Source organism: Periplaneta americana, chromosome 8, assembly GCF_040183065.1.
Source record: "Periplaneta americana isolate PAMFEO1 chromosome 8, P.americana_PAMFEO1_priV1, whole genome shotgun sequence".
NCBI lineage: Eukaryota > Metazoa > Arthropoda > Insecta > Blattodea > Blattidae > Periplaneta > Periplaneta americana.
In genome coordinates, this window is record NC_091124.1 from 91327146 (window position 1) to 91352425 (window position 25280).

Genomic DNA, 25280 nt, shown 5'->3' on the forward strand with positions numbered 1-25280 from the left:
GAGATAAGGCCGTCAGGCAATTGTTATTATATGCAAATAATTAAAATAGGATAATCTGGTTCGGGGAACAACATGAATTCTTGATGGTCGCTGGCAGGTCAGTTAAACATTATGTCATCAATTCATCAGCATCGCTTTGTATTATCATCATCGATGATCTAAAACAGACCTGGACACTAATAACTCATCGAGTCACTGCAGATTTCCCCTTAACTACCCATTCTACCTACCCAGGAAGGTAAGCATTGCTCAGTAACGGATTGCATAAGGCTGCGGCCACAGTGGAAGCGTCGAGCGGCGCGGTACCGCTCTCGAAAAATTGAGGAGTGGGGAGGAAAGAGCGTTGGTGTGGCCATACAGCGCAGAGTTGGTGAGCGGCGCGGCGTGGCGTGGAGATGAGATCATGACAGTGTTTGCTTTTAGGCAATTCTTATCTAGAAGGAACAGCTTAAAATAGGAATGGAAGACAATTTTATGTTCATCCATTTATTAAGAGATGTGAAACTCTGAGAATTTCTCGCATGCCTATCACAACTTTTGACTATTTTCTAAATAAAAATAAGGAGCGACTACAGAAGCAAGCCATCAAATTTCGGAGATCTATTACTATTGTACAATGGCTAATCATTATATTAAGATAAAATTATTTTAAGTTAAAGACACAGGATCATGCAGGATCAGGTAGGCTATACTGCATATAAATTAAACTAAATAAGAATAGTCCTACGAATCCTTAAATTTTTGTGTTGATGGAATTAAGTCTCATTCATTACGAATAATTGCATGGGCTGCATCTTACTTGGCAAAAAACATGTTTATACTTACGAAAATGTAACATTAGAAATGAGCAGTTTTCAATATTTTTCATTTCTTTCATTTTGGTTTATTGCATTTAAAACGTATTACAATTGTGTGCTGTGCAATTTTAATTTTTCCACAGCACTTATAATTATTGCTTTTCATATACGGCAAAAGAGACATTAAAAATTGTGCTCCGGACCACTGAAATGCTCTCTTGCCATTGCTTTATTAACAGGATATCGAACTACTCTAGTTTCAGCATCAATTATTTGTTATATTAGTATATATTTATGTATATATGACCCTATATTATATAACCAATTATTGATAAATAGATTTAACATAAATATATTTTAAATAAGTAATATATATTTAAATAATATAGATTTATATTCGAGCCCTTGGCTTTGGTGTTGAGGCATTCGAAGACATATTCGTCTGAAGTGATATGTTATCATTGCTGACAATTGTCTTTATTTTCCCCCAAATCAGGACTGTTTGGAGTCGATGGGATCTCCTGAAAGGAAAGATTTCCTACAGTCCTATCAGAAAGGACGACGTCCTTCGTAAACATCGTCAGGTCGAAAAACGTCCATAACGATGTAGCGGTTCAAGAGCTTCGGAACCGCTTCGTATCTTTGGGAGCTTCTGGAGTTCGTTCTCAAATTTATCTTTAAAATTCTACCACTAATTTTTGCCACGTCTTCTGAAATTGAATGCAATAATGAATATTTAATGAATTAGTGACTAAAATATGAATATATTCTAATATTAAATCTTCTACTACGTTAAAATTAAGAAAAATTTAAGGTAAATTTCTAACATTACTCTTTCTTGTAGGTTTATAACCACAGGGACATCATTGCGATCACTGCCATTTTCCTTCAGGGTAGGAAAATTTACAGCAATTGTAATGGCAAGAAAAACGTGTGAGGTAATCCAGAATGAATCGATTAAAGAATTTATACCATAACCAAATAAAGAAAAATTAAACAGAGTAGTCAGTGATTACTACGAACGTTGTGGTTCCCTAAATGCTTCGTAACGAACGACGAAAAGCATAGGTTAGGTAAAAGGTCCTGATAAATTCGGTTGCAGATATTTTAATTTACGTAGTATTATTACAGAGTATTGCTTGCGAAGACAAAACATTTTAACCATTGATTTGGTGAGAAGAGGAAAACACAGTGATGGAGGCACTTTCACAACTTTACACTTCTCAATTTGTTGGAGACCAACAGGTTCAATGTGCCTGAACTATCAAAATCACATGTAAAAGTATCACTTCTACTTATTGGAAATGAAGCCTATCCTCTAAAACTTTATCTTATGAGGCAATATCTAGTGAGAGAACTAACGCCTAGAAGGGAAAATTTTAATCAACGTTTACTTAGTGTTCGAAAAATAATATGTGGAATGTGCTTTCGGAATACTGCGTGCTAAGTGGCGATTCACGAATAGAAATATTGACAAAAATGTGAAAAGAGCCAGCACATATTATAATCTTACATTTGAGAAAAAGATTGCGACAAAGAATGATCTGCATTATCATGAAACAACTTTACAAATTAACAGAACTGATATGTGTAAACTCATTAGAACTCAGATCGCAGGAATAATAGTTGCAGTGAATTTGCTAGACAAATAAGAATAACTTCACTGATTATTTCAATCAGTCGCAGATGTTAATATAACATTATAATTTGTACTTAATAGATTGTGCTTTTTCATAACAAAAGTGTCAGTATTCTTGTATGAGATTATAAATAATTACTTTTGACCTAATAGTTTTAATCGTACCGGTATTTCTTTGCTTTAATGACGGTTAATCGTAACAACAGAAATATTTAAATCATATAATTGTACCTTTATTTCGGAGTTGGAATATGTTTAATATTGTACGCAGTACTGAATGTTTATCCCGGCAATATTCTACGAAGTATGATTAATAATAATAATAATAATAATAATAATAATAATAATAATAATCATAATCATAATCATACGACATATTATAAAAATATTATTCGCGTTCAGTAAAATGTCTTTCTACATATTCCTCGTCATGGAGAGGTTTTTGAAGTTCTCCCAATTATTCCACAGGAATATTCGGGTTTTCACTTCTTAAATGATAACTTCTTTCTCATTTCTTGACAATTCATACTTGCAATTGTGAGCGGCGCCGCTAAAATCTCAAACAAGAGCGAGCGGCCAGCGGCGTGTAGCGTTGTCTTGAACCAACTTCTCCTCCAAAATGCCGCTCCGCTCGCACTATGGCCAGCTGCATTTGCTAACATGCGTGTGTGAGTCATCCACGCCGCCACTCAACGCGCCGCGCCGCTTGTCGCTCGCACTGTGGCCGAAGCCTAAGGCTTTTACGAACTTTCGGCTCTCGATCGTCGCCTGAAATTCATCACTGATGCACAGTGCCTACTGTGCTTTTGTTTATAAGGCAGTGTAATAGAAAAGGACATGAGCAGGGGTTTCTGAGTTCCGTTTCACTTCATCGTTTTGTCATGGGTTGACCTAAAAGCTGCCATTATCATTGGATTCCCAGTTCAAACCTGGTGGATAACGATGTATTCTTAAGGAACCAGACAAAATTTACCAGCAAGACTAACCAGGCGAAAGCCCAGATAGGTTGGCCTTATAGGCTTTGACGTTAACAACTTTTGTCAGGTTTACTACGCTGCCATCTAGTTGTTACATAAGGAGTCACGTCATAATTCCCATTTGAATTGCATTAGCGATTGTTCTGCCATGTTATGTTCGTTTACGGCGGACGGGTGGCAATCCTGGCGGTTCTTCTCTTCAAAGTGCAAACGATTTTAACATAGCGATGACCTATATCTTACATATATGATCTAGGGCGAAAGTAAAGCAGTTGAAAGCTATTCTGCTTGTTTGCATACATTTACGGATATTGTGTTGCAGGACTACGCTTACACTCGCAGCAACTTCGCCTTTTCTCCATACGGAGTAGCGTCTGTGCTGGTGGTGCTGTACGAGGGCGCACGGGGCGAGTCCGCACGCCAGATCCACAACACGCTGCGCCTGCCCTGGAACAGGGACATCACCCGCATCGGCTTCCGGGACATCCACAGACACCTGCGGGTCAGTGCCATTCGCTCAACACCTACATAAACTTTTTTTCCAACTATTAATTTTATTGATACATAAAATAAATGTCGACGTGAACCAAACTTCATGCAAAGAATTTTTTTTTTCTAATTCCACTTTACTACACATGGCTAGATGATTCTATTATTCTATCATTTCCCCTTTAGGGGAGGGCACTGCTCTCGCACGCAGGCCGCTCGGGTGGGCCCATTGTACTACCTGGGATAGAATGGTGTGCATGCCCGAAGGTCCCCCGCGCGCCGCCTCCGAACTCCCCTACAGTCTAATTGATCCCTTTACCATTCCACGTAGCCCTCACCGCTGTCCCTCAACCACGGTCTCACGAGTTACCGTGAGCCCACGGTGCATAGCGCTACCACCAACAACGACTGACTACGTTTCCATGGGGTCTAAGTTCGGCGGCGGCCCGCAGGCGACTCCTGTATATAGGAGCAAGCCTGAAATCTAGGGAAGAAACGGAGATAATGAAAGAGGGGAAGTGTAATAAGACGAAATGAATCAGACGTCCAACGCCGAAAGTTACCCAGAAACTCTGCTTCAATTGGTTGAAGGACAATCTGAAAAAAACCTCAACCAAGTAACTTGCCCAAACCAGGATTTGAACACGGGCCCGCTCGTTTCACGGCCAGACGTGCTAACCGTTACTCTACAGCTGTGGACATGGCCATATGATAATCAACCCTAAACAAAAATATAGTTGATACAGACTTCTTCACGGAAATTAATAAAAAAAAAAACAAATAAATTGAAATGCTTGAATGAAGATATCTAGTTAATATTCTTCTGCGATTTGTGAGTTATAATAACAATATAATAGTTATTAAATAAGCAATAAACACTTTAGATTTTTTGAGATGTCACAGCTTTTATGTTGTATGAAAATATTTGATATAAAGTTTACAATATCTTAAAAATAACAGATATAAAAATCAGGATTTATTTATTCCGCAGACATACTGTACTGAGGTACTAGAATGAAAATTTACAAGATTCTTGCCAAACTCCAGCTGAGGATTCTGTGACATAATACTCCAACAAACCTTTATAAAAATATATTACTCAACAAGAAGATTTTCATATAAAGGGTCCACATCTGTGGAGTAACGGTTAGCGTGTCTTGCCGCGAAACCAGGTGGCCCGGGTTCGATTCCCGGTCGGGGAAAGTTACCTGGTTGAGGTTTTTTCCGGGGTTTTCCCTCAACCCAATGCGAGCAAATGCTGGGCAACTTTCGATGCTGGACCTCGGACTCATTTCACCGGCATTATCACCTTCATCTCATTCAGATGCTAAATAATCTAAGCTGTTGATAAAGCGTCGTAAAATAACCCACTAAAAAATTCATATAAAGGTTACTCATGAAGTACACTGGCACTTACGTAAATGATTCCTGAGTTCAATTTTAGTAAAAGAATTTCATGTGAACATGGGCCCTACATTTAATAATAATGATAATGATAATAATAATAATAATAATAATAATAATAATAATAATAATAATAATAATAATAATATGAATCTTAAAGAATTAAATAGATAAGTGTGTTAACTTTAATCAATTGCTGATTTCCATTCTCCATTCTTATAAACTTCCATCATTTCATTTCTTATCATTTGGTAAGTATTGTATTTCCGAAGTGTTCGTGATTCTTCTCTTTCTGACTGTTAGCTCTAGAGGAAACCATGTTTTAGCAATGTTTCTTCAGGCATTCTTTGATCATTTCCGTAGCGTCTTTATATTCTTCATTCTTCTCTATTCTTCCTACAGGCATTTCTTTCACGTTCATAAAGCCCGGTCCAGATACAAAGCTTATTTGTCGTTCATGTGAATAATTATAAGTTAAATTTTTCATTTAAATTAAAGTGAAGAAGGTATTTGGTGGACATCTAACCTGTGTACTTTCCTGTAAGACAAAATAAATAAATGAACAACAGCAGAAATATTCATAAATTGACAACGAAAAAACCAACGTTGAAATATAGAGACTTCATAATGAATTTTTGTCTTGCCGCTCTACACAGTTTGTCAAGACACCAACACGTGCGAAAACCAATTTAATTTTCCACCTTTTTCCAACTTGTGCTCGCTCTTGCCCATATCCCATGTCAGCTCATTCGTCATAAATGTAGTGCATATGCAAAATAACAATAAACTAACAGTAGCTCCTCCTTCCATCATTAGACGAATATAGGAAACTGAAATCATATCGCTCTCTATCCGAAATTAAATGAATAAATATTGGAATTGCATTACATTTCAAGGAGAGGCTTCCAAAAACACTCACTGAAAATTATTTTGTTACAGAGTTACTTCAGTCACGAAGGCTATCTAAGCGGACTGACTCTCAACAAAAACTATACCTCACTGATACCAGAGTACCGACGAGTACTCCGATTCTACGGGTATGACGTCGGACTGGCTGCTGGAGACTTCCCCCCCACGAGCACCAGAAAACCAACAACAACTACTACTACTACTACTACCACCACCACAACTACAATAACTTCAACTACTACAGAAGAAACAACGAGTACCCCAAAACCCACCGAAGTTGTCAGCTCTACACCTGAAAGTACAGAAACAACCTTAATGACAATAGAGCCGAAAGAAAATGAAGCAACAACGATTGAGACTTCGACAGAGAGCACGGATACCACCAGAACAACTGCTTTGGCGCAAGGTATCGATGAGACGGAAGTGGAAAGTACAGAAGAACCACCTTTGCCCGTTGAGACGGAAGTGGAAAGTACAGAAGAACCACCTTTGCCCGTTGAGACGGAAGTGGAAAGTACAGAAGAGCCACCTTTGCCCGTTGAGACCACCACAGAGAATATAATTCTACCAACAACAACCCCATCGAATGTCAACTTGACTCTTATCACACTGAACATCCCACGAGAAAGCACTACATCCACTTCTTTAAATGACGAACCGATGAACGATGAGCAAGCGGGGAAGAGTACCACACCATCGATAGGAGAACATTCAACGTCTCTGATGGAATCCACATCTGCCTTTTCTGAAGGTGAATCCTCAACTTCTCCGGCAGAAGTTACATTCACGGCAGTGTTGGGAGACGCGCCTGAAGAAGCGTCTACAATTTCATCCTCTCTGCAGACAGAAAAACAATCGACGGATGACTCAATACTTTCAACACAGTCAGAGACAAATGAGCAAGCGACAGAAACTATGGCAGACACTGTGGCGTCGACAGTACAACCAACAACACACACAGAGACAATGCCGTCAACGCAACAACCAACAAAGCAGACATCAACACCAACAGAACAGTCAACAATGCAGACATCAGCACCAACAGAACAGTCAACAATGCAGACATCAGCACCAACAGAACAGTCAACAATGCAGACATCAGCATCAACAGAACAGTCAACAATGCAGACATCAGCATCAACAGAACAGTCAACAATGCAGACATCAGCACCAACAGAACAGTCAACAATGCCGATAACAGCATCAACAGAACAGTCAACAATGCAGACATCAGCACCAACAGAACAGTCAACAATGCCGATATCAGCATCAACAGAACAGTCAACAATGCAGACATCAGCATCAACAGAACAGTCAACAATGCAGACATCAGCATTAACAGAACAGTCAACAATGCAGACTTCAGAACTTACAGAACAACCAACAATGCAGACATCGGTACCGGCAGCCCATACAACAATGCAGACATCAACATCAATAGAGATGTCAGAAGAAATTACGTCAATGGCAGAGTCCACAATAGACAGCATGTCGGCAACTACAGTGACGAACACTGCAGTAAACATATCCGATACTACTATTACCAATGATTCAGTGGCCGAAACGACAGAAATTTATCCTACGGGAAATTCCGTAAATGTTGACGAGATGCTCACCGAATCAATGAGCAAAATAAGTGAAACCATAATTGATTTTAAAACGCCGATTCCCATTGCATACAATATTTCCAGTTCTCGTCTCGCTCAAAATACTACATCAGGTACCGGAAACAGAACAAGAAGATCAATATCAGGTAAGTTAAGGATTTTACATTGTGGTTTAATTGACGCACAACTGTAACCAGAATTGTCCTCCCTCTGTTCGATCCTTTCTCAGACATTGCTTACGTTTACTCTTACCGGTGACAAACAGTCAGTAAAGTAGTCATTTGTTATTAGACAGAGTTAACGCAACATTTGCAATACAAAACATAGTTGGTTCCCATTTAAAAAAAGAAAATTGTCTCTAATATCTTGAAAATTATTTCATGTACAAAAATACATTACGTGTATCAGATGTCGCCTTCGATGTAATTTAACTTCTAATTGTAGGTTTGTGTATAACTGAAATATTTCACACGTTATCGGAGGTGAGAGAGTTAAGTGGGCACTCTATGTGTGTCTATATATACAGTGTTTCAGAAGTAATGGTCAAAACTTTAGGGATGAGAAGTAAAAAGAAGAGAAGTAAAAAAGTTCCAGTAAACATGAGTCCGCAAATTAACCGTTTACGAGATAATGTCATTCTGTGATGGTTGGGGTCCACTGAATACTAACAAGGGAAGGGTTTCGGCTCGAACAGGAACAGAAATTTTCGGTTAAAAATTTGTACAGAGGCTTACCTCACAATGGTGATGAAGTCCGTAAAAGCATTCTTTTGTGTAACTCTCCGTTTCATTGGTATTGGTCAATACACTTCTTTAAAAATGTATATGAGGATTCTCTATAAAATGCATGAAACAGTATGGAGCAGAGCAATAAGCACAAACGCAGAAGCAACACCTGAACATTCTTCTGAACCACACTCCAGTGCTGAAAAATCAAATGCTACCTGAATTGCATTTTTGAAGTCCAAGACTTGTTCAGGATTTACGTAACCAGCTGACTGCTAGGAATACTGAAGCATAGGGCGGTATACTGGAGCAGACACCTGGTTATGAATAACAGAGTGCATTTTCATTACAAATACTCGATTTCCCAAGTTAAGTTCTGAACGTCGTCTATCATCTGATATCTTCTTCTGCCCCGAACTCTTTTCCCATTCACCATTTCTTTCAGTGCAACCTTCAGTAATTGGTTGGGTCACTGACCCAACCAATTCCTTTTTCTCTTCCTGATCAGTTTCAGCATCATTCTTTCTTCACTCACTCTTTCCAACACTGCTTCATTTCTTATTCTGTCTGTCCATTTCACACGTTCCATTCTTCTCCGTATCCATATTTCAAATCCTTCTAGTCGTTTCTCTTCACTTCGTCGTAATGTCCATATTTCTGCTCCATACAATGCCACACTCCACACAAAGCACTTCACTAGTATCTTAGTTATGTTTTCAGAGCTCCGCAGAAGATGCTCCTTTTTCTATTAAAAGTTTCCTTTCGACTTCCTGGCAGCAGTTCATGTTACTGCTTATAGTACACCCCAAGTATTTGAAGCTGTTCACTTGCAATCACAGACAGTAAAATTCATGACTTCGTCTTCAACACGACAGAAATATGATTAAACACACACAAAAAAAACTTTTTAGTTTGAACAACAGTAAAGTTTGTGGATAAACAAGCTACAGTACAGCAGTGGTTCCCAACTTTTTTTGACTGACGACACACTTTACTGAACGCCCACGATATCGCGACACACTTATTTGATTTTATTAATAATAGTAGTAGTAGTAGTAGTAGTAGTAGTAGTAGTAGTAGTAGTAGTAGTAGTAGTAGTAGTAGTAATATAATAGTAATAACTAGTACATTTCTTCTGGAGAAAAAGGTGGTGGAACTCTGTGTAGAATATTTTATAGCGGAAGGGGAGAGATGAATACTGTTCACTGCACGGGAATTGTGTCGTTTTTAACCTCCTTTTCGTGCAACTAAGAGTTTCAAGGTCTAAGCGTAATTCAAAGAAAAATTATATTAAAAACATAATTATTCACACATATTTCGGTTCCATTATGAAAAATGCAACAAAATGGTGCCGGAACGCCGTTACAGCGCGTTCCGCCAGAAAAAAAACATTGCTAACTTCTGTGTAGTATTGTAAATAGGTCAATGTTAACACACAATCGAAAATTCTAAAATAACAAAAAATAGAAAAAAAAAAAAAAAAAAAAAAACAAAGGTATGTGTCAAAAATCCCAATCTATCTATGTTGGAAGTCCGATACAAGATGTCCAATCAAAAATTATCCTTTTTTAAAACTCGCCTATTTAAATTAATGTGAAGCCTGCTCTTGGTGTGTTGCACACAGTTTCTCTATACGTGGATTTATGGTTGAAAAACTGAACTGAGCTTTGATGCAGGTGTTCACGTTTCATTGGTAAAGTCTGTCTCAAAATAAAATGTACCATATGAAAGACTTCATTGCAAATAAAAAATGCGTTGTAAAGAGACTTTCTGGATAGCATGAAATTTATTTTTCAAATCCAAAATTTCGCAACATAGGCTACTCCATGAAGTTGCGCGACACACCAGTTGGGAACCCCTGCAGTACAGTATGAACACGTTAACTGAAAAATTTTACAGCAGGTCTTCAAAATGCTGACCATGCACTCCCGCAAAGAACCAAGAAAGTGCTCGAGCAATCCTGAATCATTCTTCATTTGCTGGAAGGTATCTACAATCCGATGCTGCAATTCTTCAGGTACGGTGATGTCTGTTGTGTAAACTATGCTTTTTGCTTAACCCTATACACAAAAATCCAAGGGATTTAAATCCGGTGATCTAGGTACAGATCCTCCTTTACCTATCCATCGTTCACCTTATCGTCTGTCTAGATATCGTCTCACACTTTAAAGGAAATGGGATGGGGAGAGTGCGGCATACATACGAAGCATGAATGTTGCCGCTTTACCGTATACAGGCGCTCGGGTTCATTGGCGGCCCCCAACGAGCAAAAAAATGGCATTATCTCGTAAACGGTTAATTTGTGGACTTAAACAATTTTGCTTCTTTTCGTTTTTACTCTTTATCCCTATATTTTTACCATCACTTTTAAAACACCCCCTTTATGTGTGCTCTCATTTGAGGACCTCCCTGTCCTCTGTCGAATATTGTGTATACCATGACTTTGTGTAGTCATTACGCAAATACTATTAATGGAGAAAAATTCGTTCCGGCGCTGTGGATCGGATACCGGTATAGCTCAGTTGATTAAGAGCACATGCTGGAAAACATGGCAACAAAGCAGCTGAACGCGAATTCAAGTTAAGAATTATATTTTTTAATTTCCACACTTATATCATTCACCCTTTATTTAAGGTGCAAAATTATGGTAAAAAATGTGATTGAATTACGTGAATAAATACGGTATTCAACCGATTCCCATGCCGGCATGTGTTGCACTGTATGTTTCTTTCTCAGCAACTTTTTTTTTTAATTTCCTCGTGTTTCCATCGCATGAAGATCAGTCATCAATAGAGAAGGGGAGAGACAATCTTTGGCAATCAACAAAGAGAGACCGTATAAGCCTAAGTATGCAATGCGCACGACACTCGTGGTTAGGTCGAGGAAACGTCTTAATATGGATTAAGTCCATCGTTGTGGCTGAGAGGTTAGCGAGTCTAACTTCGAACCCAGCGGGCCCGGGTTTGATTCCCGGCCGGGACGAGTTGCCTGGTTGAAGTTTTTTCGGGGTTTTTTCCTCACTTCTATGGATGAATATCAGGTAACTTTATCAGGCGGTTGGAACCCCACTCATCTTCTCCACTTCCTTTCCTCCCCTATCATCCTTTCATTCATCATCCCGTTACTTCTTCTGGTTTTCAGATCGCTCTACAGGCGGCCCTCCGAAGCTGCTGGCTCCTCGATCGGCCTCCGTGGATTGTATTCTTGTGATGATGGATAGCTTCTGCAACGAAACGCTGGGTAGATCTTCTCGGGAGAGGACTTCCGCCTCGGACCGTTAAGGGAGCCTTGGCGGGGGTTGCCGATGCAGGAGTTGTACATGGACTCTGTTGACTGTAGGGACCTGTTGTTAAGGAAGTTAAGTGGTTAGGTCGGTGCGCGTAGAGGATCGGTGGGCACGCAACTCATCCCATATGGGAGGGGGCGGGAGGTGTACAATAGACCTCAGGTCGTAGTGCGTGGGATGTTACCTCCCTCCTAACAAGAAAAAAAATACGGATTAAGACTAAACAAAGTCTAACTCCGCATTATAAAGCCGATAGAGATAAAAAAAAGTCAATGCACAAAAGCAAAGGGAGAGAGTGGGAGGAAGAAAAATCTAAAAGAGTCTGCACGATCTCGCGTCTTTATAAGAGATCTGGGTATTGAAGGAATAGTAGTGAGAGCTCCAAGCCCGTTAGTCACTTGTCTCAGTTCTGTATGTCTCTTTAGAGAGGCCTTGGGTAAATTTAAAGGGAAGGGAAATAGTCTGTAGCTGAACACAAGACCACGAAGCATACTCTCCCAGTTATCTCTTCAGCCACTGAGGTCCTACGGAAATGTTTCTGGCACTTGCAGACGCAGTGGTGGTATTCCCAGACATCAGCCTGCAGTTGCAGAACGGCATGTTCGACAGCCAGGTGTCCCGAGGCTACGAGCTCTACACCCAACTGCCCAAGAGACCCTTCCTGGTAGACGGCGTGAGCGAGGAGCTAGTGCCAGTCATGAGCTACACCGCCATGTTCCCCTTTGCCTACATTCGCCGCCTGCATGCACAAGCCCTCGAGTTTCCACTGGACGTGAGTAATATCAAGGACCTACTCATCATAGAGCCCAGATTTTCATGCAGTATCATATTGCGAAATGTCGTTATAAAATTCCCTCAAAATTTGTAATTACATTGTAACATTAAAGTTTAATTCTAATTATGCACTTCAAATAATTACTTTAGCTTTACAGCTTTATTTTTATCAAATACGTAATATTTCAGATTATGAGTTTCTGAAAGCGGTCAAACAAATCAAGTTAAGAAAGCATAATTTTTCACGACCAGATATTACTATTGTGGCATTGGGTTCATATTCTACTTCCTACCACTATATTCATAGATCTATAAATACAAAATTCATAACTTTTTTACCGTAGTAGATTTTAAATATCTTTCTACTACTAGTTCTAGTACTATTACTATTACAAGGTGAATCAAAAGTCTGGAACCATATAAATATCTTCCATATGCTTGATTTTCGATTACTATAGGTGTTACCAGTATTTGTAAGACCAAATGCTCTACCAGTGACACATTCGATTCTAGACCTCAGCTATCTCAAAAGCCGCCATTTTGAATGCAACTTTGAAATTTTAAATGAAAAGAGAGCCATGTAGGTACTCACAATCATGTGAAATTTTCTGAGAAAAACAATGGTGCAATCCGTTTTGAGATATCTCTAATCATTTTCAAGTTATTTAAAGATAACTGTCATAATGACACAAACATTAGTTACTGCATCTACAGATATTTGGAACATGGTACAGTACTAAGGAGGCTTTGAAAAAGATGTTTTTATGCAATTCTGGTAATTAACTTTTCCTGCTTTACTATTTGGTTAACCTGTGACAGTTTCAATGCATTTTTGTGATTATTTGAAGCTTTCCTATAACAAATTTCTTGATTTTCGTGGTGACATTATCGAAAGAGGAAAGAATTGATATATTTTTCATTCTAGTAGATTAATACACAGAAATGTTGCAGCAGACTGGATGAACAGTTCCCTGGACATTGGATTGGTCGATGTGGACCAGTAGAATGGCCGGCCAGGTCTCCAGATTTAACACCTCTTGATTTTTTTTCTTTTGGGGTTACATAAAGAGCTTGGTAGGATGAAGAGGAACACAATGTCAACAAACATAACAACATCGTAGCCTAGCAGCAGTTGAATGGAACAGCAAACTGTTGGTGTTTACAATTTTCAAAATACAATTTCTTGTAAACTATTTGAGTTAGAATCCTGCAAAAAAAAAAAAAACATTGACTTTCTAATTTACTCTAGTTTTATTTTTTTCATGTCAATGGGCATTGTTCCATTTAAAAAAAATGTATGTTGTGTAAAAAAGTACACTTTCTCATACTTATTAAAATCTGTGTATGGGCTACAAATACGAGCCCTTGTCTATAATTCAACTCTATGAAAACCGTACATCAAAATCACCTTCCATTTCAGAAATATTTGCGGTGCAAGTTTTAAGTGACTCACCTGGTGTATACGGGTGTAAGGTAACCTTTTACAGTTCTTTACACACACATAACAGATCATGTCATTTGGGAACGTTTTGTCAAATAATATTTTTTTCATACGACCAATAATTTTTGTAATATTTCGAGAAAACTAATGTTGCAATTAGCAGTGTTTACTTCGTGAGATCATTGCATCCCAGCATACTGAATGCCGTTTCAATCATCTACTTGGCAGGGTTTTGAGAGGATGTACACACATACCGTTTTGTAAACAAAAACATCTTTTGTTGAGAATGCAGTCAAATCAAAATTTATGTAATCGGAACATGTTAATTACATGAACTATATTATTCGATATCTATGATGAAACATTCGTTATTGTATCGTTTCAGCACTAAATTTATTACGAACAAACAAGTAGTTTCCGTTACATTTTAAGGCAATTTCATCAATAATGCATAAAATAAAATGAATCCTTTAAATACATACAGTTAATGTCACTCCAACTCAATTACAATACAATGTTTGGAATAAATAAACAACTTTGAAACTAAATGAAAATGATACACATTAATGTGAGGTACACTTAAATTTTGTACACCATTTTCTACAGTGTCCACCATTTGCGCGTCTACAACTTTCACACTCCTGATCCAGTTATCTGTCACAGTATAAGCGAGCAGCTGTAGCGGCATACCAGTTTCGCCATAAATTAATATGTCCAGATACTCACGATCAGAAAACTGTGGCATCTCGTTGTGTTTCAACTGCTTCGAACTGCACGTAGCGTGCAACTAATGACGATGTGAATGTAAGCATATCGTCCGCTCCGTACACCTAGCTCGGCCACATGGTTTGCGTACGTAAGAAACAGTGTTGCCAGCGTATCACAGCCCTGTTCCCATACAATGTTTACACGATTATTAACGCGATTTATTCGAAATCTGTGTTATTTTCCATGCAAATAGTACTGTAACATGGCCATACATAGCTTACTCTATCATCCTACATGAGATAAAATCCAATTTTCAGCAGTTTCATGAAAAACTTAATCATAATTTCAAGTTACAAAATACCATTTTTTTCGAAAACTTCCCTTCTGGGAACAAAATATTATTAGACTTTCTTGTTTGTCATAATTCGAGATATCATATCTCAGAAGGATTGTAAAAAGTTAACTTCCACCCTGTATATAGAACAGTGCGCCAACCGACAGATTATTATCTCAGTCACTTTTCACAGAATCCTATGAAGTTTTCACTTATTCACAAAGTTAGTCTACGCATAAGATGCGCCATGCTTTCCAGACCTATTTTCAAAGAAAAAGCGCGTCTTATGCCTCGGAAAACACAGTACATAGCGGGGAATGAATATATAAACGTTAAACATTAATAGAATATACAAGTAATGAGTCGATCTGGTTGGCGCAGTTGATATAGCGCAGGCCTTCTATGCCCGAGGTTGTTGGTTCGATCCCGGGCCAGGTTGATGGCATTTAAGTGTGCTTAAATGCGACAGGCTCATGTCAGTAGATTTACTGGTATGTAAAAGAACTCCTGCGGGACAAAATTCCGGCACACCTGCGACGCTGATATAACCTCGGCAGTTGCGAGCGTCGTTAAATAAAACATAACATTTAACATATAAGTAATGATAATAAAAAATGTGTACCTGACGAAATAATTAATGTTTATTTACATTACTCTCTTTAAATTTGTGGTAATTTCCTTCAAACTCTAGTATAAATTTAATGATCAGTTTTATGTTTCCTTGGGTCATCGAAATGCAAGTCTCGGTCATTAATATTATTTACTACTGATACGACTTTTTTTTTTTTACATATTAACTATGATTCTATGAAATAGTTTTAGTTTCCTCTAAGGATTGTACGACAGTAAATAGGCCTACATGTACTATCAGCAAATTCCATGAGCTTTAAAACTGTGCAACTACGTTAAATGACATTTAATTTGTTAGACAAATAATTGTAATATCGCACAGGTCAGTGAACTACTTACATCACAATTATCCACTTTTAGACATTTTACTAGAACAACTCTTTCTTTTCCATGAAATCTTTCATAGTCTGCTTGGTGTTTCAACTCGTAATGTCGTTTTATATTGTACTTTCTTATAAAGAAGTAACGTTTGCTTACTAAGCACTGTAGGCCTATATAAAGTAATTTGCTACAACCCTACATAAGAAAACATTCTCCCATTCTACATATATTAAAAAATCTGCGCAAAGTAGGGGATTCTGCGCGGACCTTATCTATGGATTTAGATACACTTTATTCATGGACTTCTAATTTCTTACGTCTTCGCCTGCCAAAGCACTGTGCTAGCAGCTCGGGCCACGAGATGCCCTGGGCCCGAGCTCGTGGCAAACCTGTGGCAGCTGCCACCAATGGCCGAGCTTCACATGACGCATTTATAATTTTATGCAGTAGTACCACAGCCTAGTATACACACTCACGAAGCTTGAGTTTATGAGGGTACTAGGAAAAATAGACTGTGCAGGAACTATTTCGCATTATATGTAATGAGGCGATAGTAGCGATCCTAGTGGTTAGCAACTATCTATGGATGCATATTTACTACGTATTGAGCTTCGTGACTGCATATACTAGACTGTGGTAGTATTACTTCAGTTCGATCCCCCGGTTTTTTCACCGTAAACAAGTCAATTACATCATCCTGACAAGAGGGCCTGAGTAGAAGTTACGCAGCAGACTTCTCAGTGCTCATCAGCGCGAGTTATGACAACTTCTGCTGGGTCTATAAATTTCTCATACAATTTTTAATCCTTTTGGTCCTTATCCATTTCCCAAAAGTCACCTACGTATTAGTTGACACTCTATATAGTATATAAAATGAGAAGATAGAAGGTTGTAATTAGTGTCAAATATGTAAAAATATTTAATGTAAAATATTAATAGCCCTATATCAAAGCCGTCAAAGGTGATATCCTAATTCGTAAGAATTTATGCTGCTTAAATCTAAGGATGAATACGTACTTGCATAAAAATCCGGGCTCTAGTTTATATTTAATTATATGTATCCCTTCCCACCCACACGCACACTCTCTCTTTCTTTTATTCATCCAAATTAAGTTACTTAACCTAGCTCAGTCCAAACTGATGTTGCCCCATTATTGTGAGGAACGTCTAAGCAATTTTACAGGCGAGGACTGAAGTGATATCTTAAAAAGGTAAGACATTGTTTTAGTTCATTCCTTTTCATATGGAGATACGCTGACAGAGTAACGGTAGAATAAGAGGTGCCGAAGCACTCGCAGAAAACCTGTTCCACAACGTCTTTGTTCATAAATCTCATAGAATTCGTCCGGAATCCAACATCAATTATATTTTCTGAGGCGCTGCCATTTAACTAAACAATGCGTCCAGGAATGAAGCTCCACCTTTCCAATTTCTAGACGGTTGGATTAAGTATAATTTATATGAAGATAACTTTTCATACCACATCTGTCCGGTATTAGGAATTAAGTTGTTCAATTTGTTTTAATTATTATTTTATACATTTCAGTTCCTTCTTGAAAGGCCACTGTCTGATAAATCATTGAATGTGTTGTATCATTTTGCATACACAGGATGTGCGATACAAGCTGCTGTTGCTGCTACCTATGGAAAGAAGGGGTCTACGACAACTCATATACGACCTGAGCTCTTGTCCATTGCGTGAAATATATCAGGCACTGCGTCCTACCAGAGTGCAGGCCATCATCCCTAGTTTCATGGTGGAAGGTTTCGTCATTCTCACGCCTACTCTGCAGCAGGTCTGTTGCGATTTTCTAAACGATTATATGAATTGGAATAGAAAAAAAAGTATTTTGCGATTATAAATAAAATGAAGTAACCCATTAAGAATTAAAGATGTGGAGATTAATTTTGGAAAAGGAATAATTAAAGAAGGAAGAGGTCACTTTTCTCATTTGACAATACTTCTGAAAAAAAAAAAAAGTTCGAGTAAAATGCAATTTCAAGTCTGTCTTAAGTGCACAATACCGGAGTAGGCATAGGATAATTCTGTAGAAGTCTCCTGCTTTCTACTTAGGCTATATCACTTTTAGACTACTCTTACATTTCGCCGGTATTACTCTTAACACTGATACTGGCTAGCGCGTCTGGTCGTGAAACCAGGTGGCCCGGGTTCGATTCCCGGCCGGGGCAAGTTACCAGGTTGAGGTTATTTCCGGGGTTTTCCCTCAACCCAATATGAGCAAATGCTGGGTAACTTTCGGTGTTGGACCCCGGACTCATTTCACCGGCATTATCACCTTCATCTCATTCAGACGCTAAATAACCTAGATATTGATAAAGCATCGTAAAATAACCTACAAAAAAACACTGATACTCGTTTCTAGGTCTATTGTGTTATGCATTATGCCGGTTCTTAACGATTTAGGCATAATGGCGAAAGTATAATATGTAGCTGTGGGGGGGGGGGTTGATCTAATGGTTGAGACAAGAGACTGCTAGGCAAAAGGTTTCTGGATCGATTTCCGGGTCCACACCTGTGGAGTAACGGTTAGCGCGTTTGGCCGTGAAACCAGGTTGGGGCAAGTTACTTGGTTGAGGTTTTTTCCGGAGTTTTCCCTCGACCCAATATGAGCAAATGCTGGGTAACTATCCGTGCTGGATCCCGGACTCATTTCAGCGGCATTATCACCTTCATATCATTCAGAAGCTAAATAACCTAAGATGTTGATAAAGCGTCGTAAAATAACCACCTAAAATAAAAAAATACAATCGATTTCCGGTGTTTCCAATATGATAAGTAAAATTAAAATTTATGTGTTAATGAAAAAGTGTAATGTGAGAAGGAAGAGGAGAAAAAGAGAGAGAATGAAGAAGAGTTTTTATTCCCCACCCCTGTAGTTCCACAATCATGTAAGACAGTTGAATTAATTTTATTCATAACTGGCATATGTGAAAAGCAGGCAGCTCCGGTATTGTGTACAGTAGTGGCAAAAAAAGAAACCGGACCGACGGAATAATCGAAGTCCCCGAAATGAGCCACTGCGCATGCTACGCCCGTATTCACAAGATAGGAGTAATCTATTGAAATTGTTGTAGTTGCGACTGCTGACGTAGCCCATTTCGAAAGTCATTAGAAAATAAGCTCGTAAAATTCATGTTCTGGGAATAATAAGTTAATTAAGTAGTAAAATATCGCTGCAATCGAAAAGTATTGGGAATAAATTTGAATAAGGAACAAAAAAAAGTTTCCTTCCCAGGCAGGATTCGAACCACGAAAGTCTTAGTTACCAATCTATCGTGCTTTGGAGTGAACAAGGCTCTGAAATCAGCTACAAGGGTCGGTCCGGTTTTTTTTTTTGCCACTACTGTACTTTCCTAATAATACAGTACGTATGTATTATGTTTATAATGCCAAATGAATTGATTCGTAGACATTGAACATATGAGCAAAATTTACTCAGATAGTTTAGGAGGAAACGCTATATACTGACAAATGAATAGGACAACAGACAGACAAAAGATGAAAAAATAAAATGGAAGAGGAGAAAACGTATACGAGATTACTGATTGACGGAAATTGAAGAAATCACAGAATGTATCTACTCTTGTTAAAAATTAGCAAAATTAAATATCGGTATAAATGAGAATCCATGTCAAATAAAACATACTGTATTTAAATATAAGACACAAAAATAATAATTAAAAAATACATTATAGCGAAAAGACTGCCATTATTATCCTCATCAATGATCAGTTATAGGTCTACAGCAGTCGTCCCCAGCGGTAGAGTGGTTAGAACTGCATCCGAGGTTCTGACTATAGGCCTAAACCTTGACGAGGGTGATTTTTATTTTATTGGGTTATTTTACGACGCTGTATCAACATCTTAGGTTATCTAGCGTCTGAATGAAATGAAGGTGCAGCACCGAAAGTTACCCAGCATTTGCTCGTATTGGGTTGAGGGAAAACCCCGGAAAAAACCTCAACCAGGTAACTTGCCCCGACCGGGATTCGAACCCGGGCCACCTGGTTTCGCGGCCAGACGCGCTGACCGTTACTCCACAGGTGTGAATTTTGACGAGGGTGATACTGGTGGTGGCGGTAGTAGTAGTAGTAGTAGTAGTGGTAGTACTAGTAGTAGCAGCAGTGGTAGCAGTCAGAGACGAATCAAGAATGGTAAAGCCCCTCGGCGAAAGTAATAAATAATTGGGTCCTTTGAATAATAATAATAATAATAATAATAATAATAATAATAATAATAACCTCTTTGATTTTGAACATAGGGACAAATTTCTTTCACAGTCACACTTTTATTAACACTCATCCTTTATATGTTAGTCTCTAGAGAGGAACTCTTCGGCACTTTGAGGAGGAAAAATCGTGAATGTCTTCGGAATCAAAATCCTCCTAAATTTCACATTCAATACACATCAATCATCATATCAAACTTAAATTAATTAAGTGCGGTTGTGCTATGCAATTTCTTAATCAAATTCATCTCTTTTTCATTTCAGCTTGGAAAATTAACATTCTGCACATGCACTGGCCACAAACAATATAAGAAAAATTCTCATAGAAATTTTCTACCCGAAGATGAGAGGCTAGGAATGTCATTTATATTATATTATCATTTGTAATATCATCTTAACTGAAACAGTTAATTAGTTTTGGAAATTTCTTTATTCTTTCTTCTCGTTCTTTAGCTTTCATTTATTGAGCACAACCACTTTCAAAATGCCTCATTTCTAATGATAAGTTAAGGGAAAAGAATGTTAAAATAGAAAATAAAATGTAGTAACTTGTATACCCACTGACATAATCACATACTTTCGAAAATCGAATGAATACTGTCGGATACTGTGTAGCACAAACAATCTGCTAGTGATATTCCATTGTTGTAACAATTTTAAAATAAATGTTAATATAAATTGTATAACAATATTCCGATATATACAATAAATTAATAAAGGAAATTGGTATTTTTGGTAAAGGCTAATATCTTCTTCTTCTTCTTCTTCTTCTTCTTCTTCACTTCAAGGATTAGGTTCATGTTGAACCTGTTACGGCGCCCATTTCGCTCTTGGTCTTCCTACATCTCGTCTTCCTTTCGGTTTATATCCCATTGCTAAAGCTGGCAGTCTGTAGTTCGGCATCCTTTGTAGATGTTCACACCACCTTCTGTTATTTAAAGGCTAATATAATGTATAAAATATCTAAATTATTTGAATGGCTCTGTTAAGTCAATTGTATAGTCCGGGTCAGCTTACTTCATACCCTAAGGTTAAAACCTAACCATTTTTCCCCCATTACTACATATGCTAGTGGATTGTGGTGATTTTTTAGTTTGCAGGTTGAATTTTCTTTTGCCAACTTCGTTTCGAATTTCAATACTGACAGATACTACAAATTATAGTGAATTTGTAACTGGTATGTTGGCAGCTGAGACAAATATCGGTAATATTTGTCGGTACTGGAGTTCCGTGAAATTAAAATTGTACTAGATTTCTGAGCCGGTTACTGGAAGCTAGTGAAATTTGAACATACTAATAATTAATTAATATCAGTATTGATATTGATACATAATAGTTATTTTATGTGTTGCGTTGTGGTTAGAATTCAAGACTGTAGTCAGGTAAGTTTTCGGAGTTAGTACTAATAATTTCATGTGGTCAAACAAAATACATTTTTAGGTTAAGTCTCATGAGTCAATTGTTTAGTCAAACCAATGAATTTCGTATTGCCAGACAAAATACTTGACATATTGATCCCTTTCCCGTATAGTTTGCCTACGAAAATATGTTACAAATTATTGAATTATTTAGAATAACCTTCCAACATAAAGTATGGTAAGTAAATAAGTCATTTAATACGTAGGATCGTGTGATATTTGGTAACAGTGGCAACACTGACAAGACGGCAATATTTGCTGTTTAGGAACTATTCTTATGTGACCCTCACCAGGGCCGCGGAGAAGGGGGGGGGGCAGAGGGGGCGAGTGCATATGGGCCCGTGAGCAATAAGGGCCCGTCAGATTAAGTGAGTCTGATTACTTTCTATTAACATGAATAATTATTCGTAGATACATATGGGTACTATAAAATTTTGTAAGAATATTTGCTACATATTAACTCAACAATAGTAGAATTAATAGAAATTACCACTTCATATGTAAATATATGACTTTTACATAATACTGTAGAATATCCGTTTCCCGCATTAACGTTCACTGACATGTCACTTGAGGGCCCCGGTATTTGCCTGCACTATGTTCCCATCGCTTGTACTGAACACGTTCAAATATTTATTGGCTTGTCCTTTGTAACTACCAACCCCCCGATGGCTCACCACAGTATGCTAGCGGACTCTCCCAAACCGAAGTCGCAGGATCACGTTTCCTTTTCGTCTTTTCGTTGTCGTTTGTCTAGTAAATTCTGTTCATTAGTGTTACTGGTTATACTGTCTTCGCGCTACGAGTTGGCGCGGGGAGTAGATAGGCGGGACGGGGGAACTTTAAGCTACACTCTGACCTGAAAACTTCGTCCACTTACTTGGCTACACGGGAACGGAGTCAGACATAAAAGATTCCGCATCTTCGGTGCTGTCGCTATGACTATCATTATCACATTATTCAAAATTTCTGGAGTATGATCTGTCCATGATAATCGTCTGTTTATGTTCCAGCCGTGTATATTAATTCGAATCTCTCAACAAAGCCATTAGCCCCACCGCCCCCATCCTGATGAACAACAATGAGTGTTCTGGACACATTTACGGTAGTCAAAACTCCCGTAACATTTTTATCGTGCCAGAACTTGGGAAACGTTAAATTGGTAGGCCTATCTATCCGCATTTCGTCCAGATGCAAAATCGGTTTTTCTACTTTCCTAAGCTTTCTTATTTGCTGTAGATATCTTCACGTATTCTAATTTACAGTGTTTTCCTCGATTTTTTTGCTGCACACTTCTTCCACCTGAAATCCCTTTTCTTCAGTATTCGTCTTAATGTTGTCTTTAATTTCAAATCAATTTTCTCTTATAAAAGGGTAGACGTTTGTTGCAGCTTGGTACTATTTTTTTACTTGTTATTTAACGATACTGTAATAACTACTAGCTTCTTCAGTGTCGATTTAATTGATGATGGCGAGATGGTATTTGGCGAAATGAAACCAAGGATTCGCCATAGATTACCTGACATTCGCCTTCCGCTTGGGAAAACCTCGGAAAAAAACCCAACCAGGTAGTCAGCGCAAACGGGAATCGAACTCACTCCCGAGCACAACTGCAGATCAGCAGGCAAACGCGCTACCTCCTGAGCTACGCCGGTGGCCCTCTTTCTTTTTCAAATAAGAATTTTCAATTATATCTTTTTTGTCAATCTCCCGTTGAAGTCATCTACATTTGCGTTTCGGTAGTCTGGATGTTTACATTTTTTTTCTCCCTCAGGTGTTGACAACGCACTTTCTTCTGTGCAGTCTTTCATTTCATTCCTTATACGCTGTATTGTTCTTGTGGATAGATTAGAGTTCTTTTCTACCTTTGCTGTAGGTTTCGTAAGAGGAATGCAAAGGCACTGTTGTTCTTTTTCTTCATCACAGAATTATTTTGCACTTCTAATAATATTCCTTTCTTCGCTATAGATTGTCAATCCTTGTTTCCTCTTTGTCGACATATTTACAATAAACAAAAAACTGCTATGAACCTAAATAACAGTATACAATAACACAAATTCTTTCAACTATATTATTATCAACACTATTAGCACGAAAAGCAAAGGATAACTAAAGCAATACAAGATTTGTGGTATACTGAAAACAATTGTCTTGTTGAAACTAATAAAACACTACAGTAAAAACCCCACTATTATTTTCACAAAGTCGCAAAGATTCATAGACACGTGCAGTAGATGTTTGTGAAACAGGAATATTGCAGTGAACAGCGCGGTGCGCATGCGCGACTGTTTCCCCTCCGCCCCGTCTAAGTACTTCAGCCGCCTTCTCCTGGCGTGACAACAGTAGTTTAACTGCACAATGGACAAGTACAGGCATAAATCGGGAGATGAGAAGCACAAGGAGAGACAGGAAAAATTGGAAGATATTAATATGGATGCTAGACTGCGTCAAAATATTATGAAGACATTAACAAAGAGATCAGTGATGAGCCGAAATATTTAAAACCAATTCGTACCATTAATTTAGGACCAACCCCACTGAAACCTATGAATCTCCTAAATAGTCTGAGGAAATTAACGCTGGACGTTTATTTCCAAATATTTGTATAGCCATTAGAATATTCTATACAATTCCTGTGACAGTTGCTGATTTTGAAAGAACTTTAGCAAAATGAAGGAAATAAAAAAATATATTCAGATAAACAATGTACCAAGAACGACTGAGTAATCTTGGCCTCCTTAGTCTGGAGAGCGATCTTGCTAGGTCTTTAAATTTTGATGATATAATTAAAGATTTTGCATCTATGATATCAAAGAGAGTTGTTTGTTGATGTTGGACTGCAAGTTAGAAATAATTACAGATGTTTAGGAATAATGTTTTATGAATATAATATATTGTGTTAATGTGAAGTTTTTCTAAAAGTTTTCGATGTAATAAAAGTTTATTTTTTAGGCTCGTATCTGTGTATGGGGTTATCTTTTATTTATTTTGCAAAAAAGTATTATGGTTAGAATAACTGGTAACTTGTAATTGTTACTTTCTTCAACGGGGGTCCGAGTACAGTATTGCATAGGTGCCCATAAATTCTGTCGGCGGCCCTGGCGACGCTGATATAATCTCGGCAGTTGCGAGCGTCGTTAAATAAAACATGATTTTTTAAATTTTTTAAAGGGTATGTGTTCCAAATTTGAATACATGAGCATTTTGAAGTTATAAAAATGTTATTTTGAAATTTAGGCTATCTTGTAAAATAAGACCTGCATATCCCTTACGTAACTGCAACTGTCCAGCACACTATTTTCGGCCAAATTCGATTATGTAGATAGATCATTTGACACAGTCTCATTTAGTAGAGAAATAGTTAAATGAGGTATCCATAAGAACGAAAAAATTGTATATATAACAGAAAATGTGCAACACTTATGCAACTTTTATCGCTAGGGCATAGTACACGTAGATATAATTCGATTATGTGGATAGATCATGTGACAGTCTCATTTAGTAGAGAAATATATATATATATATATATATATATATATATATATATATATATATATATTAGGTACCTATA

At 37.9% G+C, this 25280-nt stretch overlaps 1 protein-coding gene across 1 annotated transcript in view; it reads left to right on the forward strand.

Moving 5' to 3' along the window:
• Nucleotides 1-25280, forward strand: part of LOC138704879 (uncharacterized) — a 61944-nt gene that overhangs the window by 22280 nt on the left and 14384 nt on the right. The window contains exons 3-6 of the mRNA XM_069833254.1: nucleotides 3736-3915; nucleotides 6246-7968; nucleotides 12385-12605; nucleotides 17652-17837. Coding sequence (XP_069689355.1) covers nucleotides 3736-3915; nucleotides 6246-7968; nucleotides 12385-12605; nucleotides 17652-17837 — 2310 coding nt within the window. The remainder of the gene's footprint in view (nucleotides 1-3735; nucleotides 3916-6245; nucleotides 7969-12384; nucleotides 12606-17651; nucleotides 17838-25280) is intronic.